The sequence below is a fragment of the Leucoraja erinacea genome, chromosome 9 (assembly GCF_028641065.1).
Source record: "Leucoraja erinacea ecotype New England chromosome 9, Leri_hhj_1, whole genome shotgun sequence".
Lineage (NCBI taxonomy): Eukaryota > Metazoa > Chordata > Chondrichthyes > Rajiformes > Rajidae > Leucoraja > Leucoraja erinaceus.
This window is the reverse complement of record NC_073385.1, coordinates 1,121,215-1,142,452: the sequence shown is the minus strand read 5'-3', so window position 1 is coordinate 1,142,452 and position 21,238 is coordinate 1,121,215. Positions and strand designations below refer to the sequence as shown.

General features: G+C 44.3%; 1 protein-coding gene across 1 annotated transcript in view; it reads right to left on the bottom strand.

Annotated features, from left to right (window-relative positions):
- Window positions 1-17,197: 17,197 nt before the first annotated feature.
- Window positions 17,198-21,238, bottom strand: part of LOC129700578 (ras and Rab interactor 3-like) — a 91,958-nt gene continuing 87,917 nt past the window's right edge. Inside the window, 1 exon segment of the mRNA XM_055641196.1 lies at window positions 17,198-17,898. Coding sequence (XP_055497171.1) covers window positions 17,587-17,898 — 312 coding nt within the window. The 3' untranslated portion in view covers window positions 17,198-17,586.

Here is a 21,238-nt window from a genome sequence, read left to right as displayed (position 1 = left end):
AGGCTGTTCCAATCGAAAATGTTCAGCCTAGTAAATCATTAACGAAAAATCGCTCAAAGACCCCGTCGCAAAAGGTATTATTAGTTTTTATGGCCTTGTATAATAGTTATAATAGTTTAAAAATCACTCTCTAAACCCGCGACCTCACGCAACCACAGGGCCGCATGGAGCTGTATGCAGAAGGTATGTAGCTTATTTTTACATTAAAAAGGGCTTCTTAAGAACCCTTTATACAAAGTTTAAAGTTGCGAGTAGCTCATTTTGGGCTCTTTATATCCCGCAGTATTTTTCTGGGCATTTGAGGGCACAAATCCACCGCAATGTGAACGTTCTAAACCAGCGCGTTCACAGGATCCCACTAGAAAGCTGATTTAAATGGACTTTAATTTACAAATTGAACACTAAATTCCTTCCATTTGGCCTATAAATTAATGTAAATGAGATTTCAAAGTCATGTTTTATTGTGAATTATTTGTGAATATTATTTGGACACTTAGGCTATTTAAAAATGTTAATCATTTATTAAGAAATGGATAGATGTTTAGATCTAGTAATTGAAGTTTGAAATTAGCTACAATTGGGTAACTAACTAATTATATGCTTTAATTTCAGGTCATCCAAGTTAGATTATTTTATATTTGTTTCAGAATGGTTCAATCTACGATAACTGAAAATTTCATTCAGTTCTTTTAATTTTTAAGAAGGTTATGGGCTTTTGACTGTCCACGATCACAGCTTTTATGTTATGTCCATAGAAAATCAATAGGGAACAAGATGCCAATTTCCAAGTATGAAAATGGCCATAACTTTTTAAATACTTGAGATATGAAGGTGAATTAGGTGTCAAATTAAACTTATTTTTATGCTTTATCTGATGGGATAAATTACAGACTTGATTTTTTAAATCTCAAAATTTTGTAACATTGCTACTATACATCGGGCTGTCTATAGCGGCAACTACGGAGGGTTCATGGCCCCGACCATGGGTGAACAAGGAGGAGGACTGACTGAACTTTGTGCCTTCCACCACAGTGAAGAATGCTGTGGTGGATGTTTGTGTTAAATCTAAGTAATTCCAACATGTTGTGTAAATGTTTTTCAATGTTGTGTTACACGGCAACTGTTCAGATATTTTTACTCTGTGAAATGCACAAAGAAGTCGTTGTTGAAATTGCCCCTTCAGGAGTCATGGGATACAACTCAGTAATCAACACTAAACACAGTAGCAACCAAACAGCCAGCTTGCAAAGATTAAACCTCTGCTATATTTACACTTGCACAGTTCACATTTAAAGCTGTTATCTGACATTGCCAGCTCAGGGCAGCTTTATATGCTGCAGTTCCTTATAGCAACAGCGAAATAGGAGCAGGAATAGGCCATTTAGCCCTTTGAACCTGCACCATAATTCAATATGATACGTTAATCCATTCTCACCAAAATCAGAACTCGTTGAAGACATAAGATACTGCAGATGCTGGGATAGTGAGTAAAAGAGCAAACTGCTGGTGGAACTCAGCCGACCAGGCAGCATCTTTGGAGGGAGATGGACAGATGAGGTTTTAGGTCTCTCAAGGTTTTCTCAAGTTGATGGAGTATAGAATACGTAGCTGGTAGAAAGAAATGAGGGGAAAGGGTGGGGGCACGAGCTAGCGAGTGATAGGTGAATTCCCACGAGGAGAGATTCATTAGCAGCTACGTAAGCTGGAGGAGATGAGTATGGAGATAGCAAACCAAGGTTGGGGAAGACAAAATGGTGCAGCTGGTTGAAACGGGTTGAAAAGGGGCAGCACGGTGGCGCAGCGATAGAGTTGCTGCCTTACAGCGAATGTAGCGCTGGAGACCCGGGTTCGATCCTGACTACGGGCGCTGTCTCTACGGAGTTTGTACGTTCTCCCCATGACTTGCGTGGGTTTTCTCCAAGATCTTCGGTTTCCTCGCACACTCCAAAGACGTACAGGTTTGTGGGTTAATTGGCCTGGTAAATGTAAACATTGTCCCTAGTGGGTATAGGATAGTGTTAATGTGCGGGGAATCGCTGATCAGCGTGGATGAGAAGATCTTTTTTCACACAGAGAGTGGTGAATCTCTGGAACTCTCTGCCGCAGAGGGTAGTCGAGGCCAGTTCATTGGCTATATTTAAGAGGGAGTTAGATGTGGCCCTTGTGGCTAAGGGGATCAGAGGGTATGGAGAGAAGGCAGGTACGGGATACTGAGTTGGATGATCAGCCATGATCATATTGAATGGCGGTGCAGGCTCGAAGGGCCGAATGGGCTACTCCTGCACCTAATTTCTATGTTTCTATGTTTCTATGACCCACTGGGCCAAAAGGACCTGTTTCTGCACTGTGTGTCTACGGTGGAGGTGGTGGATGGGGAGGGGAACTGGGTAAATGAGAAGGAAGGAGGTGAATTCAATGAAATTGGCAAATTCGAAGAAGGCTGGACAGGGAGGTATGCGTGGATGAGTGGATGAGTGGAGAGGGTGACTCTGCAGAAAGGGTGAGGACAGGAAGATGTGACTGATGCTGGGATCACGTTGAAACTGGCAAAACTGTGGGAAATTACGTGTCAGATGGTGAGGCTAGTGGGGCAAGACCAAGAGGTAATTATCGACTTTAGAAGCGGGAGGACGGGATCCTGAACATTAATGGGTCGGCGGTGGAGAGAGTCAACAACTTCAAGTTCCTGTGTGTGCATGTCTCTGAAAATCTGTTCTGGATCCAGAACATTGATGCATTCACACCGAAATCCCATCAATGGGTTGAGGGGATTCAGTATGTCAACAAATTTCCTCTTGAACGCCTACAGAAGTAGAGTGGAGAGTATATTGGCTGCTTGCATCACGGCCTGGTTCAGCAACTCAAACGCCCAGGAATGAGAAGATTACAAATAGTGGTGGACACAGGCCCTGTCCAACACAGGTACTGATCCGCACACCATTGAAGAGATCTATGGGAGAACCTGCTTCAAAAAGTCAGCCAGCATCATCAAAGACCCACACTACCCTGGCCATGCTCTCATTTCACTTCCGCTATCTGGGGGAAGTTATAGGAGTCTGAAATCCATGGCCTCCAGCATCAAAAACAGGTTCTTCCCAACAACTGTCTATGTTTCTAACCATTAGGCTCTTGAATACTACAAACATTAACTAAACTATGAACTTGGTTGCATTGAGGTCTTTGGGCTTTTTGCAATAATATTGATATTTTTATTTCTTGATTTTTTTTTGTTTATTTTGTTGTACATGTACTGTACTGTATTTACAGACCCGTTATACTGCTGCAAGTCATCATTTAATTGTTCCGTTTTCGGTACCTAAGACAATTAAACACTCTTGACCCTTGTCTTGACTCTTTCTCTTCTGTCTATGGGTCTTTCCCAAGTCTTTTCATTTCTAACCACTAATCCTCTAATCTCCTAAAGACAAATCAACCACTTATTTTGAAAGCCATACAAACATTACATTTTACAGATCATTTTCTATCTTCGTGATATGAATTCCTGTTGTTATTTCTGATCCCATTTTTCTCTGATCTTTTCTTGCCCTTTGACTTCGAGTCATCGAGTCATAGATTGATACAGTGTGGAAACAGGCCCTTCAGCCCAACATGCCCACACCGGCCAACATGTCCCAGCTACACTAGCCCCACCTGCCTGCGTTTGGTCCAGCTCCCTCTAAAACCTGTCCTATCCATGTACCTGTCTAACTGTTTCTTCAACGTTGGGAAAGTCCCAGTCTCAACAACCTCCTCTGGCAGCTTGTTCCATACACCCATCAATCACCCTTTGTGTGAAAAAGTTACCCCTCAGGTTCCTATTAAATCTTTTCCCCTTCACCTTGAACCTATGTCATCTGGTCCTCGATTCCCCTACTCTGGGCAAGAGATTCTGTGCATCTACCCAATTTATTCCTCTCATGATAAAGGCTTTGATAAAGGCTTGTCTCCAAAACTTCACCATTTGCTCATTATTGTCTCATTTCAGATGTCGGTGGCAATTTTTATGTTTCAGATTTCCTTCATTTGTGACTTTTAAAAATGTTGACTCTGCTGTTTGTTTTTCCAAATGAGCGACACTGAGCATGAATGTGACTCAAGTTCTCATCCCTTGGTCATTTATTGGCAGGGTTAATAATGACACATTAGAACATTGTACATTTGCGTTGCAAGCAAAAACAGTGTTCTTTCATTTCATTAAATCTGCCAAGAAATGGGAATTGGAATCACATGCGACTGTAGATTTCTCAACACTGAGACTGAAAATACACATGTGGTCTCTATTTGGCATTTCAGATGAGTCAGTTGTCACGAGATTATAAACGCTTTAAAATGCACAATCTATTCCACATATTGTGTGCCGTCTTTAATAATTTTGTAAAACTGGATTTTGGCTGGGTGAGCTCAGTGGATCCTGCTTGGAATGGAAGGATTAGCAGAGGGGAACGAGACAAACTCTGGCAGGTGCCACCGTTGTTTTGGTACTCAACCAAAATCTCCCCGCTCCTTTATTGGAGCAGCATTGGCTAACACTGCCAGTGGTATTGGGGCTGGGCACAAGCCTATTTATTTATTTATTTTTATTATTTATTTCGAACAGAATAAAAGAATAAAAAGCAAATGTGAAACAGCTACAAAAAACAAAACAAGAATATTTATAAAGTGTCATAAACAATATCGATAAATAAATAAAATCGTATGTGTCTGAAAAGGAGCAGGAAGAAGCCAAAGCTTATTAATTCCCACCCCTTATTCAACTGCTTGTAATTATCTTATACAAATTTAGCATTTGTTCCCCTATGTTCCTCTTAACATAGTCAGCATGCAGGTACAGCAGGCAGTGAAGAAAGCTAATGGCATGTTGGCCTTCATTGTGAGAGGATTTGCGATTTGGAGCAAGGAGGTCCTACTGCAGTTGGACAAGGCCCTGGTGAGCCCACACCTGGAGTAGTGTGTGCAATATTGGTCTCCTAATTTGAGGAAGGACATTATTGCTATTGAGGGAGTTCACGAGGTTAACTCCTGGGATGGTGGGACTGACATATGATGAAAGAATCGGTCGACTGGGCTTGTATTCACTGGAATTTAGAAGGATGAGAGGTGATCTCATAGCAACATATAAAATTCTTAAAGGATTGGACAGGATAGATGCAGGAAAAATGTTCCTGATGTTGGGGGAGTCTAAATCCAAGGGTCCCAGGTTAAGGATAAGGGGTCGGCCATTTAGGACTGAGATGAGGAAAAAACTTTTTCACCCAGAGAGTTGTGAATCTGTGGAATTCTGTGGAGGGAACAGTCTCTGCAGAAGGTGGAAAGGGGTGGAGATGGGTAAATGTGGCTAGTGGTGGGACCCCGTTGGAGGTGGCTGAAATTTCGGAGGATTATGTGTTGTATGTGACGGCTGATGGGGTGGAAGAGAAGGACCAGGGAGACTCTATCTCTGTTGTGACTAGGGGGGATGGGGAGCAAGGGCAGAGCTGCGGGGTACCGAGGAGACACGAGTGAGGGCCTCACCTATGATGGGTGAAGGGAACCCCCGTTCCCTAAAGAATGAGGACATCTCGGATGTTCTAGTATGAAACATCTCATCTTGGGCGCAGATGCGGCGTAGACGGAGGAATTGGGAGTAGGGGATAGAGTCTTTGCAGGAAGCAGGGTGGGAAGAAGTGTAGTCAAGATAGTTGTGGGAGTCAGTGGGTTTGTAATCTACATCAGTCAATAGTCTATTTCTCGTGATGGAGACTGTGAGATCAAGAAAGGGGAGAAGGTGACGGAGATGGTCCAAGTAAATTTGAGTGCAGGATGGAAATTGGTGGTGAAGTTGATAAAGAGATGTTTAGTTTAGTTTAATTTAGTTAGTGTCTGACCTGCGACTTCCGCACATTAACATTATCCTACACAAATTTACAATTTTACCAAACCAATTAGCCTACAAACCTGTACGTCTTTGGAGTGTATGAGGAAGCTGGAGATCCCTGGAACATCGGGCCTCCGTAGAGGCAACTGTGGAGGCCTCAATTGGCCTGACTAGGGGAACTGGGGTCGGGGACTGGACTTTGTGCCTTCCCTCATAATGGGAACCATTGTGGGGCGATGTTTTCATGTTAAATTTCTTTAGTATTGTCATGTTTGTATTCTTTTTTTAATTTTTTTTTTATGTGCTGCATTGGCATAACAAATTCCACCAGCCTGACTGTGTGGTCATTAAAAGAATCAATCAATCAATCCGGGAGTAAACCCACGCAGGTCACAGGGAGAACATATAAACTCTTTACAGACATCACCTGCAGTCAGGATCAAATCTACGATCTCTGGCGCTGTAGGGCACCAACTCCACCGTTGTGACATGGTGCCGCCCTTAATTGTATTGGAAACGGCAGAATTGGAGGGGAAAACTAAAGAGTGAAGACCTCCACAGATATTTTCGTTCCCCCTCTCTTTTTCATTTCCATGTTCATGTGATTCATCTCCCTCCTCTCCTTCAAATTTATCTCTCCAAATTTAATGGGAGGCTGATAGAGCAGTAAACTGCCTCTTGTAGAATATCTCCCTTGAGCTGAAATGATGTGGATAGTACATAACATCATCCTTTCTCAGCGCCACTCAACCCTGAGGCTTCTTTGGTGCTTTGAATCCTTTTAATTTGACTATGATATCATTTCATTGGAGGGGGCACATTCCCTCGTGAGTAGTTCCAGGTGTCAGGGGTTATGGGGAGAAGGCAGGAGAATGGGATTAGGAGGGAGAGATAGATCATCCATGATTGGATGGTGGAGTCAATATTCCGAAACAAAATCCAAAACTAATATGGAAAAATGCTGAAGTTGACAGTGGGTTAAACGGTGTCTGTGGAGGGAAACAGTATCAATATTGAGGGGCCGAATGGCCTAATTCTACTCCTATTCCTTATGACCTTATGAGTACTCTCAATGGAAGTAAATGTACAGACCTTTGGGCTTCAGAATAGCAGAACCTTTCAACATGTGACAGGAAAATGAGTCAACATTTGCAGCGTGATTGGAGCATAGTGACTCCTGGACGTCAGTAAGCACGAGATCAGACTCTCATCACTGCCAAGTCTTGCAAATGTTGACGTGTTCAATAAATGAATCATTAACCTGTTCAGATTCTCAAAATTGTGATGTTTGGCACTTAAGAGTTTTGGAATTGTTAACACTATTGTGAAAGGGGGAATTGGATTTCCAGAAAGAAGTGCAGTATCCAAACTTGACCTTGAACCTTAGATCGTGGGCTGTCTTCCAGTGACAGCAACTTTACACATTGAAGGTAAAACATTAACAAAATAGAATGTTGATTGAGTGATCAAAGTCACCGTGCTTTCTCAGTTTTGTCAACTTTGTTTATACTAATCTGCTTGGTTAGCGTGAAATCCATCAGGATCAGCAGTCTCCGCCAGGCAAGGGAAGTTACCTGCTTCAGCCTAAGTCCTGCATCAGAACGCCAGCAACATGAAATAAAGAACTGCAGAAACTCGTTTATACCAAAGATAGACACAAAGTGCTGGAGTAACTCAGCGGGTCAGGCACCTTTCTTTAGAATAAGGGCCCCGATCATATAACCATATAACCATATAACAATTACAGCACGGAAACAGGCCATCTCGGCCCCACAAGTCCGTGCCGAACAAATTTTTTTCCCCTTAATCCCACCTGCCTGCACTCGTACCATAACCCTCCATTCCCTTCTCATCCATATGCCTATCCAATTTATTTTTAAATGATACCAATGAACCTGCCTCCACCACTTCCACTGGGAGCTCATTCCACACCGCCACCACTCTCTGCGTAAAGAAGTTCCCCCTCATATTACCCCTAAACTTCTGTCCCTTAATTCTGAAGTCATGTCCTCTTGTTTGAATCTTCCCTATTCTCAAAGGGAAAAGCTTGTCCACATCAACTCTGTCTATCCCTCTCATCATTTTAAAGACCTCTATCAGGTCCCCCCTTAACCTTCTGCGCTCCAGAGAATAAAGACCTAACTTGTTCAACCTATCTCTGTAACTTAGTTGTTGAAACCCATGCAACATTCTAGTAAATCTCCTCTGTACTCTCTCTATTTTGTTGACATCCTTCCTATAATTGGCGACCAAAATTGTACACCATACTCCAGATTTGGTCTCACCAATGCCTTGTACAATTTTAACATTACATCCCAGCTTCTATACTCAATGCTCTGATTTATAAAGGCTAGCATACCAAAAGCTTTCTTTACCACCCTATCTATATGAGATTCACGGTTATACCCAGATCCCTCTGTTCAACTGTATTCTTCAATTCCCTACCATTTACCATGTAGGGAATCCTCGTCACTCATCCTTTTTCTCCAAAGATGCTGCCTGACCCTCTGAGGTACTCCAGCTCTTTATGTCTATCTTTGCCCTTTACTATCTTCTGAATAGTGCAAGATGTTTGGAGCATCTAGTGGTCAGTATAGGGTTAAGGCTCAATTGAAATGGCATCTCCAAAACAAATAACTGCAGGTTGAAAAGGGACAATGCTTTGGAGGCAGAGTGTATTATAGTTTAGATGTTGGCTGTGTATCCCAAACTGCTGGGCTCTGAATACATCTCTATGTGTTAGACAGCACATACAGTTAATTATTCACCCCTCTACAACCCCTCATGGAATTAACCAGAGGAAGACAACCACACCTTCTTGCGTGAACACAAATTTGTTGTTCTGGGGGCAGCATATTAATTATTTTTTATTTAAAATGAAACCAAGGGTGATATAGAGAAACATTTAGTTCATCAAACAATCAAATTGAATTTGCTCAATCTGCCTATTCCCTCCACTGAACAAGTTTGAGTTCACATAAGGTGTGACTTTCTTCCTGCATGTGCTTGTCTAACGCATACAGATGAATTCAGAATCCTTCAGCGAACCCATTGCACTGAGATCAATAAATATTGGCATGCCATCAATTCCCAAACTCTGTGGTTGAATAATTCTAACTGCATGGTCTCAGCGAGTTTATTTTTGTTTAATGCACTATTTTAGTATAACCTTCACTAATTTAAACCTAAGATTTATTAGCCCGGATTGCATTGGACAAGCATGCCGATTCCAGAATAACTTAGAGATTGATCTACTGGCTGTTGGTACATTTCTACAGTAACCATATAACCATATAACAATTACAGCACGGAAACAGGCCATCTCGGCCCTACAAGTCCATGCTGAACAAATTTTTTTTTCCCCTTAGTCCCACCTGCCTGCACTCATACCATAACCCTCCATTCCCTTCTCATCCATATGCCTATCCAATTTATTTTTAAATGATACCAATAAACCTGCCTCCACCACTTCCACTGGGAGCTCATTCCACACCGCCACCAATCTCTGCGTAAAGAAGTTCCCCCTCATATTACCCCTAAACGTCTGTCCCTTAATTCTGAAGTCATGTCCTCTTGTTTGAATCTTCCCTATTCTCAAAGGGAAAGCTTGTCCACATCAACTCTGTCTATCCCTCTCATCATTTTAAAGACCTTTATCAGGTCCCCCCTTAACCTTCTGTGCTCCAGAGAATAAAGACCTAACTTATTCAACCTATCTCTGTAACTTAGTTGTTGAAACACAGGCAACATTCTAGTAAATCTCCTCTGTACTCTCTCTATTTTGTTGACATCCTTCCTATAATTGGGCGACCCAAAATTGTACACCATACTCCAGATTTGGTCTCACCAATGCCTTGTACAATTTTAACATTACATCCCAGCTTCTATACTCAATGCTCTGATTTATAAAGGCTAGCATACCAAAAGCTTTCTTTACCACCCTATCTATATGAGATTCCACCTTCAAGGAACTATGCACGGCTATACCCAGATCCCTCTGTTCAACTGTATTCTTCAATTCCCTACCATTTACCATGTACGTCCTATTTTGATTTGACCTGCCAAGGTGTAGTAGTTTCTCTCACTTACCCCCTGAACTGTTGGAATGGTGGCCGTTCTTCTTGTTTCAGTGGCTGTGCATCTTTTCTAGAGTATGGAATCCAGAAAGGTCAAGGAAGACATGTCCAAGCTTCAGACTTCTCAGATGCTTAGAATTCCATGTCTCATTCTAGCAATGCAATTTTAAATAGGAGTAATGGAAATTACTTTTATTCATAATTCATATTTCACAAAGGTTCATTCCTTCAACCAATATGTAAAGTCCTGCACTTGTCAATATTATGCTTCGTTGTCCCTGATAACTGCCACAGAATAATGCTAATTTTGCCAATATGCATTTTGATTGAAAAGCCAGTAATATACAAGTCTTTAAATTGCAAATTCTGTTTTGTCTGCATTGGGTGGGGTGGGGTTTCTGACCCACTGGATCTTCTAGTGTTCAATGTTTATAGAGAGAATGAGCTTTGTCACAGATTAGCAGGTTAAAGAAGGGTCTTCATCCGAAACGTCACCTATCCACGCTTTCCAGAAATGCTGCCAGACCTGCTGAGTTACTCCAGCACTTTGTGTCCTTTTGTGTATTAACCAACATCTGCAGTTCTTTATTTCTACCAGCAGATTTATCGTCAGAATAACACATGCCGTCCAGTGGGCTCCTGTAGATGGACGAGAGCAAGCATAGGCTCGGCGACTGTTTCAATGAACACCTCCGCTCATTTACCTAAACCTACCTGATCTCCTAGTTGCCAAACACTTTAACTCCCCGTCCCATTCCCACACTGACCTTTCTGTTCTGGACCTCCTCCACTGACAGAGTGAGACCCAGCACAAATAGGGGGAGCAGCACCTCATATTTCACTTGGACAGCTTACACCCTAGCGGTATGAACATTGACTTCTCTAACTTCAAGGTGCCCTTGTTTCCCCTCTCCTGCCATCCCTCCCCCTTCCCAGTTCTCCCACCAGTCTCACTGTCTCCGACTAATTGGAGGAACAGCACCTCATATTCCGCCTGGGCAGTTTGCGTCCTGATGGCATTAACGTTGAATTCCCCCAATTTTGCTAGCCCTTGCTGTCTCCTCCCCTTCCTTAACCCTCGAGCTGTCTCCTCCCATCCCCCCGCCCTTGGGCTCCTCCTCCTCCCTTTTTCCTTCCTTCTCCCCCCCACCCCCCATCAGTCTGAAGAAGGGTTTCGGCCCGAAACGTCGCCTATTTCCTTCACTCCATAGATGCTGCTGCACCCGCTGAGTTTCTCCGGCATTTTTGTGTACCTTACATTTTATCTCTGCTTGCTTCATTTTTACCTTCTCCCAACTAACAATGATCTATTCTACATTTTTCTTCAACTCCATTCCCTTTGTTCTATTTACACACTCCAATTCCTTATCTATATATCTCCCTCTCCCCTGACATCAGTCTGAAGAAGGGTCTTGCCCTGAAATGTCACCCATTCCTTCTCTCCAGAGATGCTGCCTGTCCCGCTGAGTTACTCCAGCATTTTGTGTCGATCTTCGGTTTAAACCAGCATCTGCAGTTCCTTCTAGTGGTCTGCTCGGGAACTGCCAAATGTAATTCAGTCATGGAATCATAGAGCTATAGAGAACCAGAACCAGGTTCTTTTGTCTGGTCTCTGGTGCAGTAAGACAACAACTCTACTGCTGCGCCACCACCCTGCTCTGTTGACTCAATTAACTTCATTGGGTGAGTCATGTTGTTTGCAGGATCCGATTATATTCTGAAAGTAGGCACTCTTATCCAAGGTCTGTCAGAGGAAGAGATTGCCCAAGATAGACACAAAGTGCTGGAGTAGCTCAGCGGGAGAGATTGTGGAAGAGATTGCCCAGCGGAAAAGATTCAAGGATATTCTCAACGTCTCCTTGAAAACTGCACTTTTTCCAATGTTACTTGGTAATCCCTGGCCCTAAGTGGAGAGGAAACTCAGGCCATATAGTGGCAGCAGACAGTCCTGTATGAATGGTGAAAGGAGCACACACCTTCTCACAAACCACACAGCCGTACAGTATGGTAAAGGGCTGCACAGTGGCACATCGGTAGAGTTGTTGCCTTACAGTGCCAGTAGGATTGCCAACTGCCCCGTATTAGCCGGGACATCCCGTATATTGGGCTAAATTAGTTTACCCCACGGGACCGCCCTTGGTGGGCGGCGTGACTCACGTCGCATCGGCCGCTGCAGTCCGTCTGTCGTTTATTTATTTTTTGTCGCGTTTGAATGTTTGAATGTAGTTTTTTTTTTTTTTTTTTTCCTTTTTTTAAAAATAATTTACTTTTATTAGAAGTACAGTAAATGACAGTAATACACATCAGATATATCTTATTACATTTGTTGTACCACTTCATTTTTCGAGCTTTAAAAAAGGTAGAAATAAAAGAAGTAAGGAAAGTGAGCAAGAGTCGTGAAGGTGCAGGAAAGTGTTGGGAAAAGAAAGCTCCTTGGGGAAGAAGTTAGAGAAGGAAGTAAAGAAAGGAAATAGACCCTAGAAAGAAAAGAAAAAAAGGAGAAACAATTGCTCTATTGTAACACAAAACTCCGCAAAAAAGGATACACCAAGCGTGTTTTTTTTTTTACCCCTCATGTTTGAATTGAGTGCTTTTTTTTAAAACTGGGTATGTGTGTGTGTGGGGGCGGGGGGCGGGGGGTGGGGGAAACTTTTAAAAATCTTTCCCTGCACGGAGAACCCGACCTTTTCTCTGTTGGGTCTCCGTTGTCGTTGGGGCCGAGCACCGTGGAGCGGCCTCCAACCGGAACGACCTGGGGCTCCAGTCGCGGAGCTGCGGACTTACCCACCATCGTGGAGCTGGCCGAGTTCAGAGCGGGAGGAGCGGTGGTGGCGCGCTGCTGCGACCTGACCCCCAGAGATTCGGAGCTCCAACCGCTGGTCTGGTGGACGGTGACACCGGGAGCCCGCGGGTCCCTGCTGGGAGACCGCTTTTCGGGGCTTCCGCAACGGCGACTTCTCCCGCCCGAGTTGCGGGGTTGAGGATGACCTGGAGTGGGGCCTTACATCATCGCCCGGCGCGGCTTTAAATGGCCGCGGGACTTGTTAGCGCCCGCCGGGATGGACTCAGTTCGGAGCGCCGCATCTGGCCCTGCCTCACCCGTACCAACGTGGTGCAGCCCATGGAGTGCAGCAGCAGTGCCTCGCCAGTGGCCCCGTTGGTCGGCAGCCGGGGAGCTGTCTAACCTTTGGACCTTTGCTTACCGCCAACACCACCACCTCTCCGTCTCGTGGCCGATCATCGGTTCATGAGTTGCATGGGGCGCCAGACTTTGCGCGCATGCAGCAGAACACAAAGACTAGCCGGCAGACCAGCTGAGGAGTTTTGGCCCGGGCCGCACGACATCGCTCGCAAAGTCCGGCGCCAGGGCCAAAACTTCTCAGCTGGCCCGCCATCTTGGCTTTGTGTGCAGTCCAGCACCCGGGCCAACTCATCGTTCACCCAGCCATAGCCAAGTCGGTTAACGAATTGCCGTCAGGAATTTGTCCCGTATTTGACCTTTTGTTCCTTATTTGGGAGTGAGAATGTTGTGGATGTTGTACATTCTCCCCGTGACCTGTGTGGGTTTTCTCTGGGCTCTCCGGTTTCCTCCCACACTCCGAAGGCGTACAGGTTTGTATCTAATTGGCTCGGTATAATTGTAAACTGTCTCTTGTGTGTGTAGGATAATGTAAGTGTGCTGGGATCGCTGTTTGGCGCGGACTCCGTGGGACGACGGCCCCGTTTCCGAGCTGTACAGTAAACTAAAGTGTCATCTGCCCCATCAGGAGTTGCCTACCCCAGTTATGGAAGAGCCTGTGCTTTTCCACATCAGCCTCATCCTGTGTGTCCTCATCCTGCATCCTCAGGGACTGTCTGAAGTTCTGTGTTATGTGTGGAGTAACAAGCTGGTAGAAACGTGTGGTGGATTTGCACTGAAGCATCGGCAGTTACTTGAAAAGTTGATTGCGAAACGGTGAGTTCAGGAGAACATCCAGTGTTTAAATGATCAATTCTCTGACACGTCACTTGGAGGAACTTACATTGTTTCTGCCATCGCACAATAAGATGGAATTAGCTGGCACAGGATGGAAGGAGCCATTGAGTTTAAATTTACATAAGGAGTAAACAGAATTTTCGATACAATGATAATCGTCTGTGGGAGAGGTACAATTAAAAATGTCCCAGAAGAATTTGTCCACAATTGGGACTTACTGTCATTGAGTCATTCACCATACAAACAAGCCCCTTAGGCCCATAATATCTATCCATGGTGACAACCATGAGTCCATCAAAACTGATTCAATTTACCAGCATTTGGTCATTAGCCTTGTACTGCTTGCTGTTCCAAGAACTCATTTAAATTATTCTCAAGTATTGTGAGAATCTCCTCCTCCACCACCTCTCAGGTCTATGTCTATGTTAAACTGCAACTTTTGTCTGTATGATGTCGTATCTGAATATGTATTTGGGTTTCAAATGCTTTATAACTCTCACAGTAGCATCTCAAGTAACGTTATGAGGCTGTATTTACATTTATACAGTGGTGTGATACGGGAATACCTGTGTGTGTGTGTGCGTGCGTATACACATGTGTGTGTGCGTATACACGTGTGTGTGTGTGTGTGTGCGTATACACGTGTGTGTGTGTGTGTGTATACATGTGTGTGTGTGTGTGTGTGTGCGTATACACATGTGTGTGTGTGCGTATACACATGTGTGTGTGTGTGTGTGTGTGTATACATGTGTGTGTGTGTGCGCGTATACACACGTGTGTGTGTGTGTGCGTGCGTGCGTATACACGTGTGTGTGTGTGTGTGTGCGCATATACACACGTGTGTGTGTGTGTGTGTGTGCGTATACACACGTGTGTGTGTGTGTGTGTGTGCGTATACACACGTGTGTGTGTGTGTGCGCGTATTTGATTGGTTTTGATTGACCTTGAGTAGGGATGGTGAGATTGTTTTTTTAAATATCAATATGCAATCACATCAGGATTAAGGGGATGAGGTAGTTTCACAGACATTGGGTTTCTGAGCAGGGGAATCCTTAGGTCTGAAAGGAGGCGGAGGCAGTTATTGTTATATTAACTTGTTATTTTTGCAATCTTTGCACAAGTGCCCTATGTTTTATGTACTGAGAAATAAATACTGAAAGATTGCAATTAACTTTCTGTTTGGTTTAATCTTCTTCTTGCGTTTGAGGCAGCAGAGGTTATGCAAGGCCATCCAGGCCAATTCAATGCACTGTTGTAGATGGCCGTGAGGTCTAACCCTCCACCAGGGGTGGTGGAGGACAGCGTAGTCGTAAATGCCATGCTGCTGCGCTGTTTGCTGGTCTGCTCCACACACGCTGATGAACGCAGCCCCCTGCGATGCATGTTGGCGTTGAATTTGCCGACCCCTGTACAGAGCCGGCTCAGGGTGACCCACTTTGCGGGGCAGGTCGGAGCCAGGTGGGGCTGTGGTGTTCGGTGCAACAGTGAATTGCAGAGGTCGGGAGTTGTGATTTAATCATTGTCTTTGTAATTCATGGGCTCATGTATTCTGGGGAGGCAACGTGCTGGAATAACTCACTGGTCAGGCAGCATCTCTGTAAATACGTGACTCTTTAACATAGAAATTAGGTGCAGAAGTAGAGGCCATTCGGCCCTTCGAGCCTGCACCGCCATTCAATATGATCATGGCTGATCATCCAACTCAGTATCCTGTTCCTGCCTTCTCTCCATACCCCCTGATCCCTTTAGCCACAAGGGCCACATCTAACTCCCTCTTAAATATAGCCAATGAACTGTGTGCCTCAACTACCTTCTGTGGCAGAGAATTCCACAGATTCACCACTCTCTGTGTGAAAAATGTTTTTCTCATCTCGGTCCTAAAAGATTTCCCCCTGATCCTTAAACTGTGACCCCTTGTTCTGGACTTCCCCAACATCGGGAAAATCTTTAGGTTGGGACCCTCCTATGTAGACCGATGATGGGAACCTACCCGAAACATCGCCTATTCACGAGATGCTGCCTGACCCACTGAATTACTCCAGCACATTGTATCCTTTTGTGTATTTTTTGTAAACCAGCAGTTCCTTGTTTCTCAATCCCTCCGACCTTTTTTCAGACATGACTCTCGATCGCCACATTCCTGCCCTAAACACCACTGCTTCTTTATCACTCTTCTCCATTTCCAACGACCCATGTCCCTGACCAGTCTTTCTTTCTTTTTTTTTAGCCTGGTTAACGGTGCTATATAAATACAGGTTAACATGGTTAGACCAGACCCTCTTGTCTACCGGGAGGAGGTGGCTGATCTAGCACTCTGGTGCCAGGAGAACAGCCTCCTCTTGAACATCAAAAAAACAAAGGAGCTGATCATGGACTTTAGGAGGGCACATCATCCGAGGATGTACACTCCATTGAGGATAAATGGGGATCCTGTGGATAGGGTGAACTGTTTTAAATATCTGGGAGTCCACATCTCTGAGGATATGACATGGGCATCACACGCCTCAGCACTCGTGAGTAAGGCAAGGCAGCGCCTCTACCACCTCAGGCAATTGAGGAAATTCAGAGTGTCTCCGAGGATCCTCCAGTGCTTCTACGCAGCGGTGGTGGAAAACATCTTGTCCGGGAACATTACCATCTGGTTTGGGAATTGCTCTGCCAAGGACAAGAAGGCTCTGCAGAGAGTAGTGCGTTCGGCCGAACGCACTATGGGAACTTCACTCACCCCCCTGCAGGAACTATACAACAGGAGGTGCAACTCCAGAGCCAACAATATCATGGGAGACCCCTTCCACCCCTGCAACGGACTGTTCCAGCTGCTACGATCAGGCAAACGCCTCCGTTGCCATGCGGTGAGAACGGAGAGGTTGAGAAGGAGTTTCTTCCCAGAGGCAATTTGGACTGTAAACGCCTATCTCACCAGGGACTAACTATACAGAACGTTTTTCCTGCCATTATTTATTATGTAAAAGAATATGTGTGTTATGATTGTGTTTATAATTTGTTTGGTTGTTTTGTTGTTTGTCTTTTGCACAAAAGTCCGCGAGCATTGCCACTTTCTCGTATGAACATCTCGTATGTGTATGTGACAAATAAACTTGACTTGACTTGACCCCTCCCTCCCCCCGTTAACCTAACCTACTTGTCCATTCTGTTTGTTGTTATTATTCCAACAAGGGATGGACTGGCATATTCACCAAAGCCACAGAGAGCTATACTACTTTATTTGTTACCTTACATGATAGGCCCTAAATATTGAATGCCACTGTGAAACAAGATCTAAACCATGGCTTTCATTCTCTTGCTTTAATGCGTTTTGATTCATTCAAATCTGACAAATACAGCAGACATTCTCCTTGCAAGCCTCCATTTAAAATAATGGCTTGAGCAGCAAGCGTGGAACCAAAAGGGAAACAAGATTTTATTCACATTTGTAATAAAAGATATAAATAATTAATATTGGTTAAAAAATATTGGAAAACTGAGATATTAAGTCCTACACTAGCAAGGGGGAGAATATACTGAAGTTCCTATGTAAGGTCAGAACTGAAATGTGGTCCCAGGTTTTGCTTTAAGATGCTGGCAGTTCTGTGGCAAATTTCCTGCATTTGCTGATTTCAGATTTCCAGCGTTTGGATTCGATTTACGAAACCATGGACTATCATGAAATGAAAGGGGCATCAGAAAGGAGGGAGGTCGTTAATGGGGGGGGCTTCCGTCTCTTCTGGCTGGTCTGCCCGCTTGTATATGAAGTAATAGTCTTTTTGTGGATGCATCTTCCGGAGTCCAGACTTGAGTTGGTGAGGGACTGCGTCTGCGGCCAGTCGCATGCTCTTCTCCTCCACCACGAGGTACAAGCAGTGGCCTGAGGATTCGGAGACACCAAACTTTACAGCGCACTGCTCCAACAACTTCTCCGCAGTTACCTCTGGGTTTATGGCAAACGTTTTGATGTTGGACCCAAACTCCAAAAAGGATACGCTCAGGAAATCCTGCAGAATGCAAAAGAAACACATTGAAAATAAATTAAAAGGCATCTTCGAGGCCTAACCAGTAGAGGGTGCTGCATACTGTAATCTGAATCACATCCCTTAAAATTATGTGGACTATGTTTGGTGAATTTAGGCAGGATTCAATCCATTGCCCCGTATATATATGTTTTAATCATTTACCTTTTCTTCTTGGTCTCATAGAACTAAAGGGCCTGTCCCACTGTACGAGCTAATTCAAGAGTTCTCCCAAGTTTCACCTGATTCGAACTTGGAGATATAACCATATAATATAACCATATAACAATTACAGCACGGAAACAGGCCATCTCGACCCTTCTAGTCCGTGCCGAACACATAATCTCCCCTAGTCCCATATACCTGCGCTCAGACCATAACCTTCCATTCCCTTCCCGTCCATATAACTATCCAATTTATTTTTAATTTACGGTAATATCCGCTCGTGGGTACTCGGGGCTCTCGTGGACATTTTTCAACATGTTGAAAAATCTTCACGAGTCTTCACGAGCTTACCGCGTTTCCCGAGTACCTGCCGTTAGCGTTACGAGCCGCTAAGAGACGTCCCCGAGCTCCGACGTACCCGAAATATTTTACAGAACGAAAATTAAAAATGAACTACATGGGATTAACGTACATTCTACATGCTCACCCATGAGTTTGATTTTTTTTTTTAAACTCGGGAGAGCTCTTGAATTACCTCGTACAGTGGGACAGGACCTTTAGACCCAACCTGTAACTTGGGCCTTTGTTCTTCAAAGACCCATTCATGGTAAGCCATTTAGAACGGAGATGAGGAAAAACTTTTTCACACAGAGAGTTGTGAGTGTGTGGAATTCTTTGCCTCAGAGGGCAGTGGAGGATGGTTCTCTGGATGCTTTCAAGAGAGAGTTAGATAGAGGTCTTAGGGATTGTGGAGTTAAGGGATATGGGGAGAAGGCAGGAACGGGGTACTGATTGGGGATGATCAGCCATGATCACATTGAATGGCGGTGCTGGCTCGAATGGCCTACTCCTGTATCTATTGTCTTTAGTCTTGGGTAGAACTGTGATGCAATCCAATACTATGCTTTTGATGGTGCATCTGTACAATTACAGAGAGTTATGGATGTAGTCCAGTCCATTACACAGATCACACCCTCACACCGTTGACACCATCTACATTTCATGCTTCCTTGGAAAAGCAGCCAACATAAGCAACGACTCTTTCCAACCCGGCCATTCTATCACAGGTCCTGACCTCTCCATTAGTGAAAGGATCTACAGGAGTCACTGCCTCAAGAAATCAGCCAGTATCATCAGAGACCCACATCACCCTGGCCACGCTCTCATATCACCCCTGCCATCAGGAACAAGGTACAGGAATCTGAAAACTCTAAAGCCCAGGTTCAGGAGCAGCTTCTTCCCAACAACTATCAGGCTATTGGACACTGTAACCACCACCTGAGCTCCAAACTCCACAGTGGCATAGCTAATACAGCTGCTATTTTAGAGCAGAATCACCCCTGACTTTGGGGCTTGTACAGGACAACATACATAGTATGTGTCTATGGAGCGAAGGAAATAGGCAACGTTTCGGGCCGAAACCCTTCGAAGAAGGGTTTCGGCCCAAAACGTTGCCTATTTCCTTCGCTCCATAGATGCTGCTGCACCCGCTGAGTTTCTCCAGCTTTTTTGTCTACCTTCGATTCTCCAGCATCTGCAGTTCCTTCTTAAACATACATAGTATGTTCTGTGATGGCGTGGATTTCCTCCGGGTGCTGGATTTACTAACACATCCCACACGGGTGGGGGTTGGTAGGTTATTTGGTCCGCTGTAAATCGGCCCGAGTGTCTCAACAAATGTAGAATCCGGGGGGAATTGTTGGGAAAGTGGGAAGAATAAAAACTAGGATAAACATGGGAATATCACCAGTGGGTGGCTGATAGTGGGTGGCACAGACTCAATTATTTTCTAGTAGAAGGGTCTGTTTCTGTGCCGTTTGATTCTACGATTCTTTGACTCCTCTGTGTCTTTTCCTTCTGCCTAACAGCAATCTATTTAGAGTTATTTTAACTGTTGGATTTCATCGCAGCCCCAGTTCTAAAAAAATGCTGCTGCATTTCTTTGAAGCTGCTATTTTCCGATGGAACTCCACAAATGGTAAACCATCCAACACCAGGGATTAATCGTATATAAAACTTGCAAAGTTCTCCAGTTACAATTCGCAGACGGCCCACACTAAAGTTTCCGTGTTAAAAACGCAGATGTTGCTGAAATGACTTCATTACTTTTGTTCAGCAGGGAATGATACAAAGAAAATTCTTTAGTTTAGATATATGGAATATAGAGGAGGCAACCTGCTTATTGTTACTGATCGCAGATAGTCATTACAACCAGGTTATCGTAGAGCTGTACAACGCAGAAACAGGCCCTTCACCCCACTTAATCCATGCTGAACATCAGCATGCAGGTACAGCAGGCAGTCAAGAAAGCGAATGGCATGTTGGCCTTCATAATAAGAGTTGAGTATAGGAGCAAAGAGGTCCTTCTGCAGTTGTACAGGGCTCTAATGAGACCACAACTGGAGTATTGTGTGCAGTTTTGGTCTCCAAATTTGAGGAAGGACATTGTGAATCTGTGGAATTCTCTGCCTCAGAAGGCAGTGGAGGCCAATTCTCTGGATGCTTTCTAGAGAGAGTTAGATAGGGCTCTTAAAGATAGCAGAGTCAGCGGATATGGGGAGACGGCAGGATCGGGGTACTGATTGTGGGTGATCAGCCATGATCACTGCGAATGACGGTGCTAGCTCGAAGGGCCGAATTTGCCTACTCCTGCACCTATTGTCTATTGTCATTCATTTACACTAAATCTATATTAATCCCATTATTTTCTAGTAGAAGTAGTACTAATCAGAATGTTTCACTGGATGAGTTCCCGGTTTGCTGTGATCTTGTGATTATGTTTACTGCTGAAGTTGAGTCTAGTGTCATTATGCACCGGCACAAGAGCAGTTCAGAATCTCTCTTCTTCTCTGCCTGCCAATTAATTTCACTTGTGTTCAATACTGGATGCGTGCCAGTTGAACTTGTCTTTTAACCCCGCCCCCACTGCCGTGTGTCACTGGACAGCTACTGGGTGAGACTGAAGGGAGACAAGAAACTAGCGGTAAACACCTATCTGACTCTCACAGTGGGCTGACCCATAAACAAAACACAAGCTTCCTGACGAGACTATCATCGAGATTGCCCAAGCAGGGGACTTCCTCTGTAAGATCCAAAGATCGGAAGGGCAATCAACAACACCGCTGAGTTCCCTTTTTTAGTTTTAGTTTAGTTTAAAGAT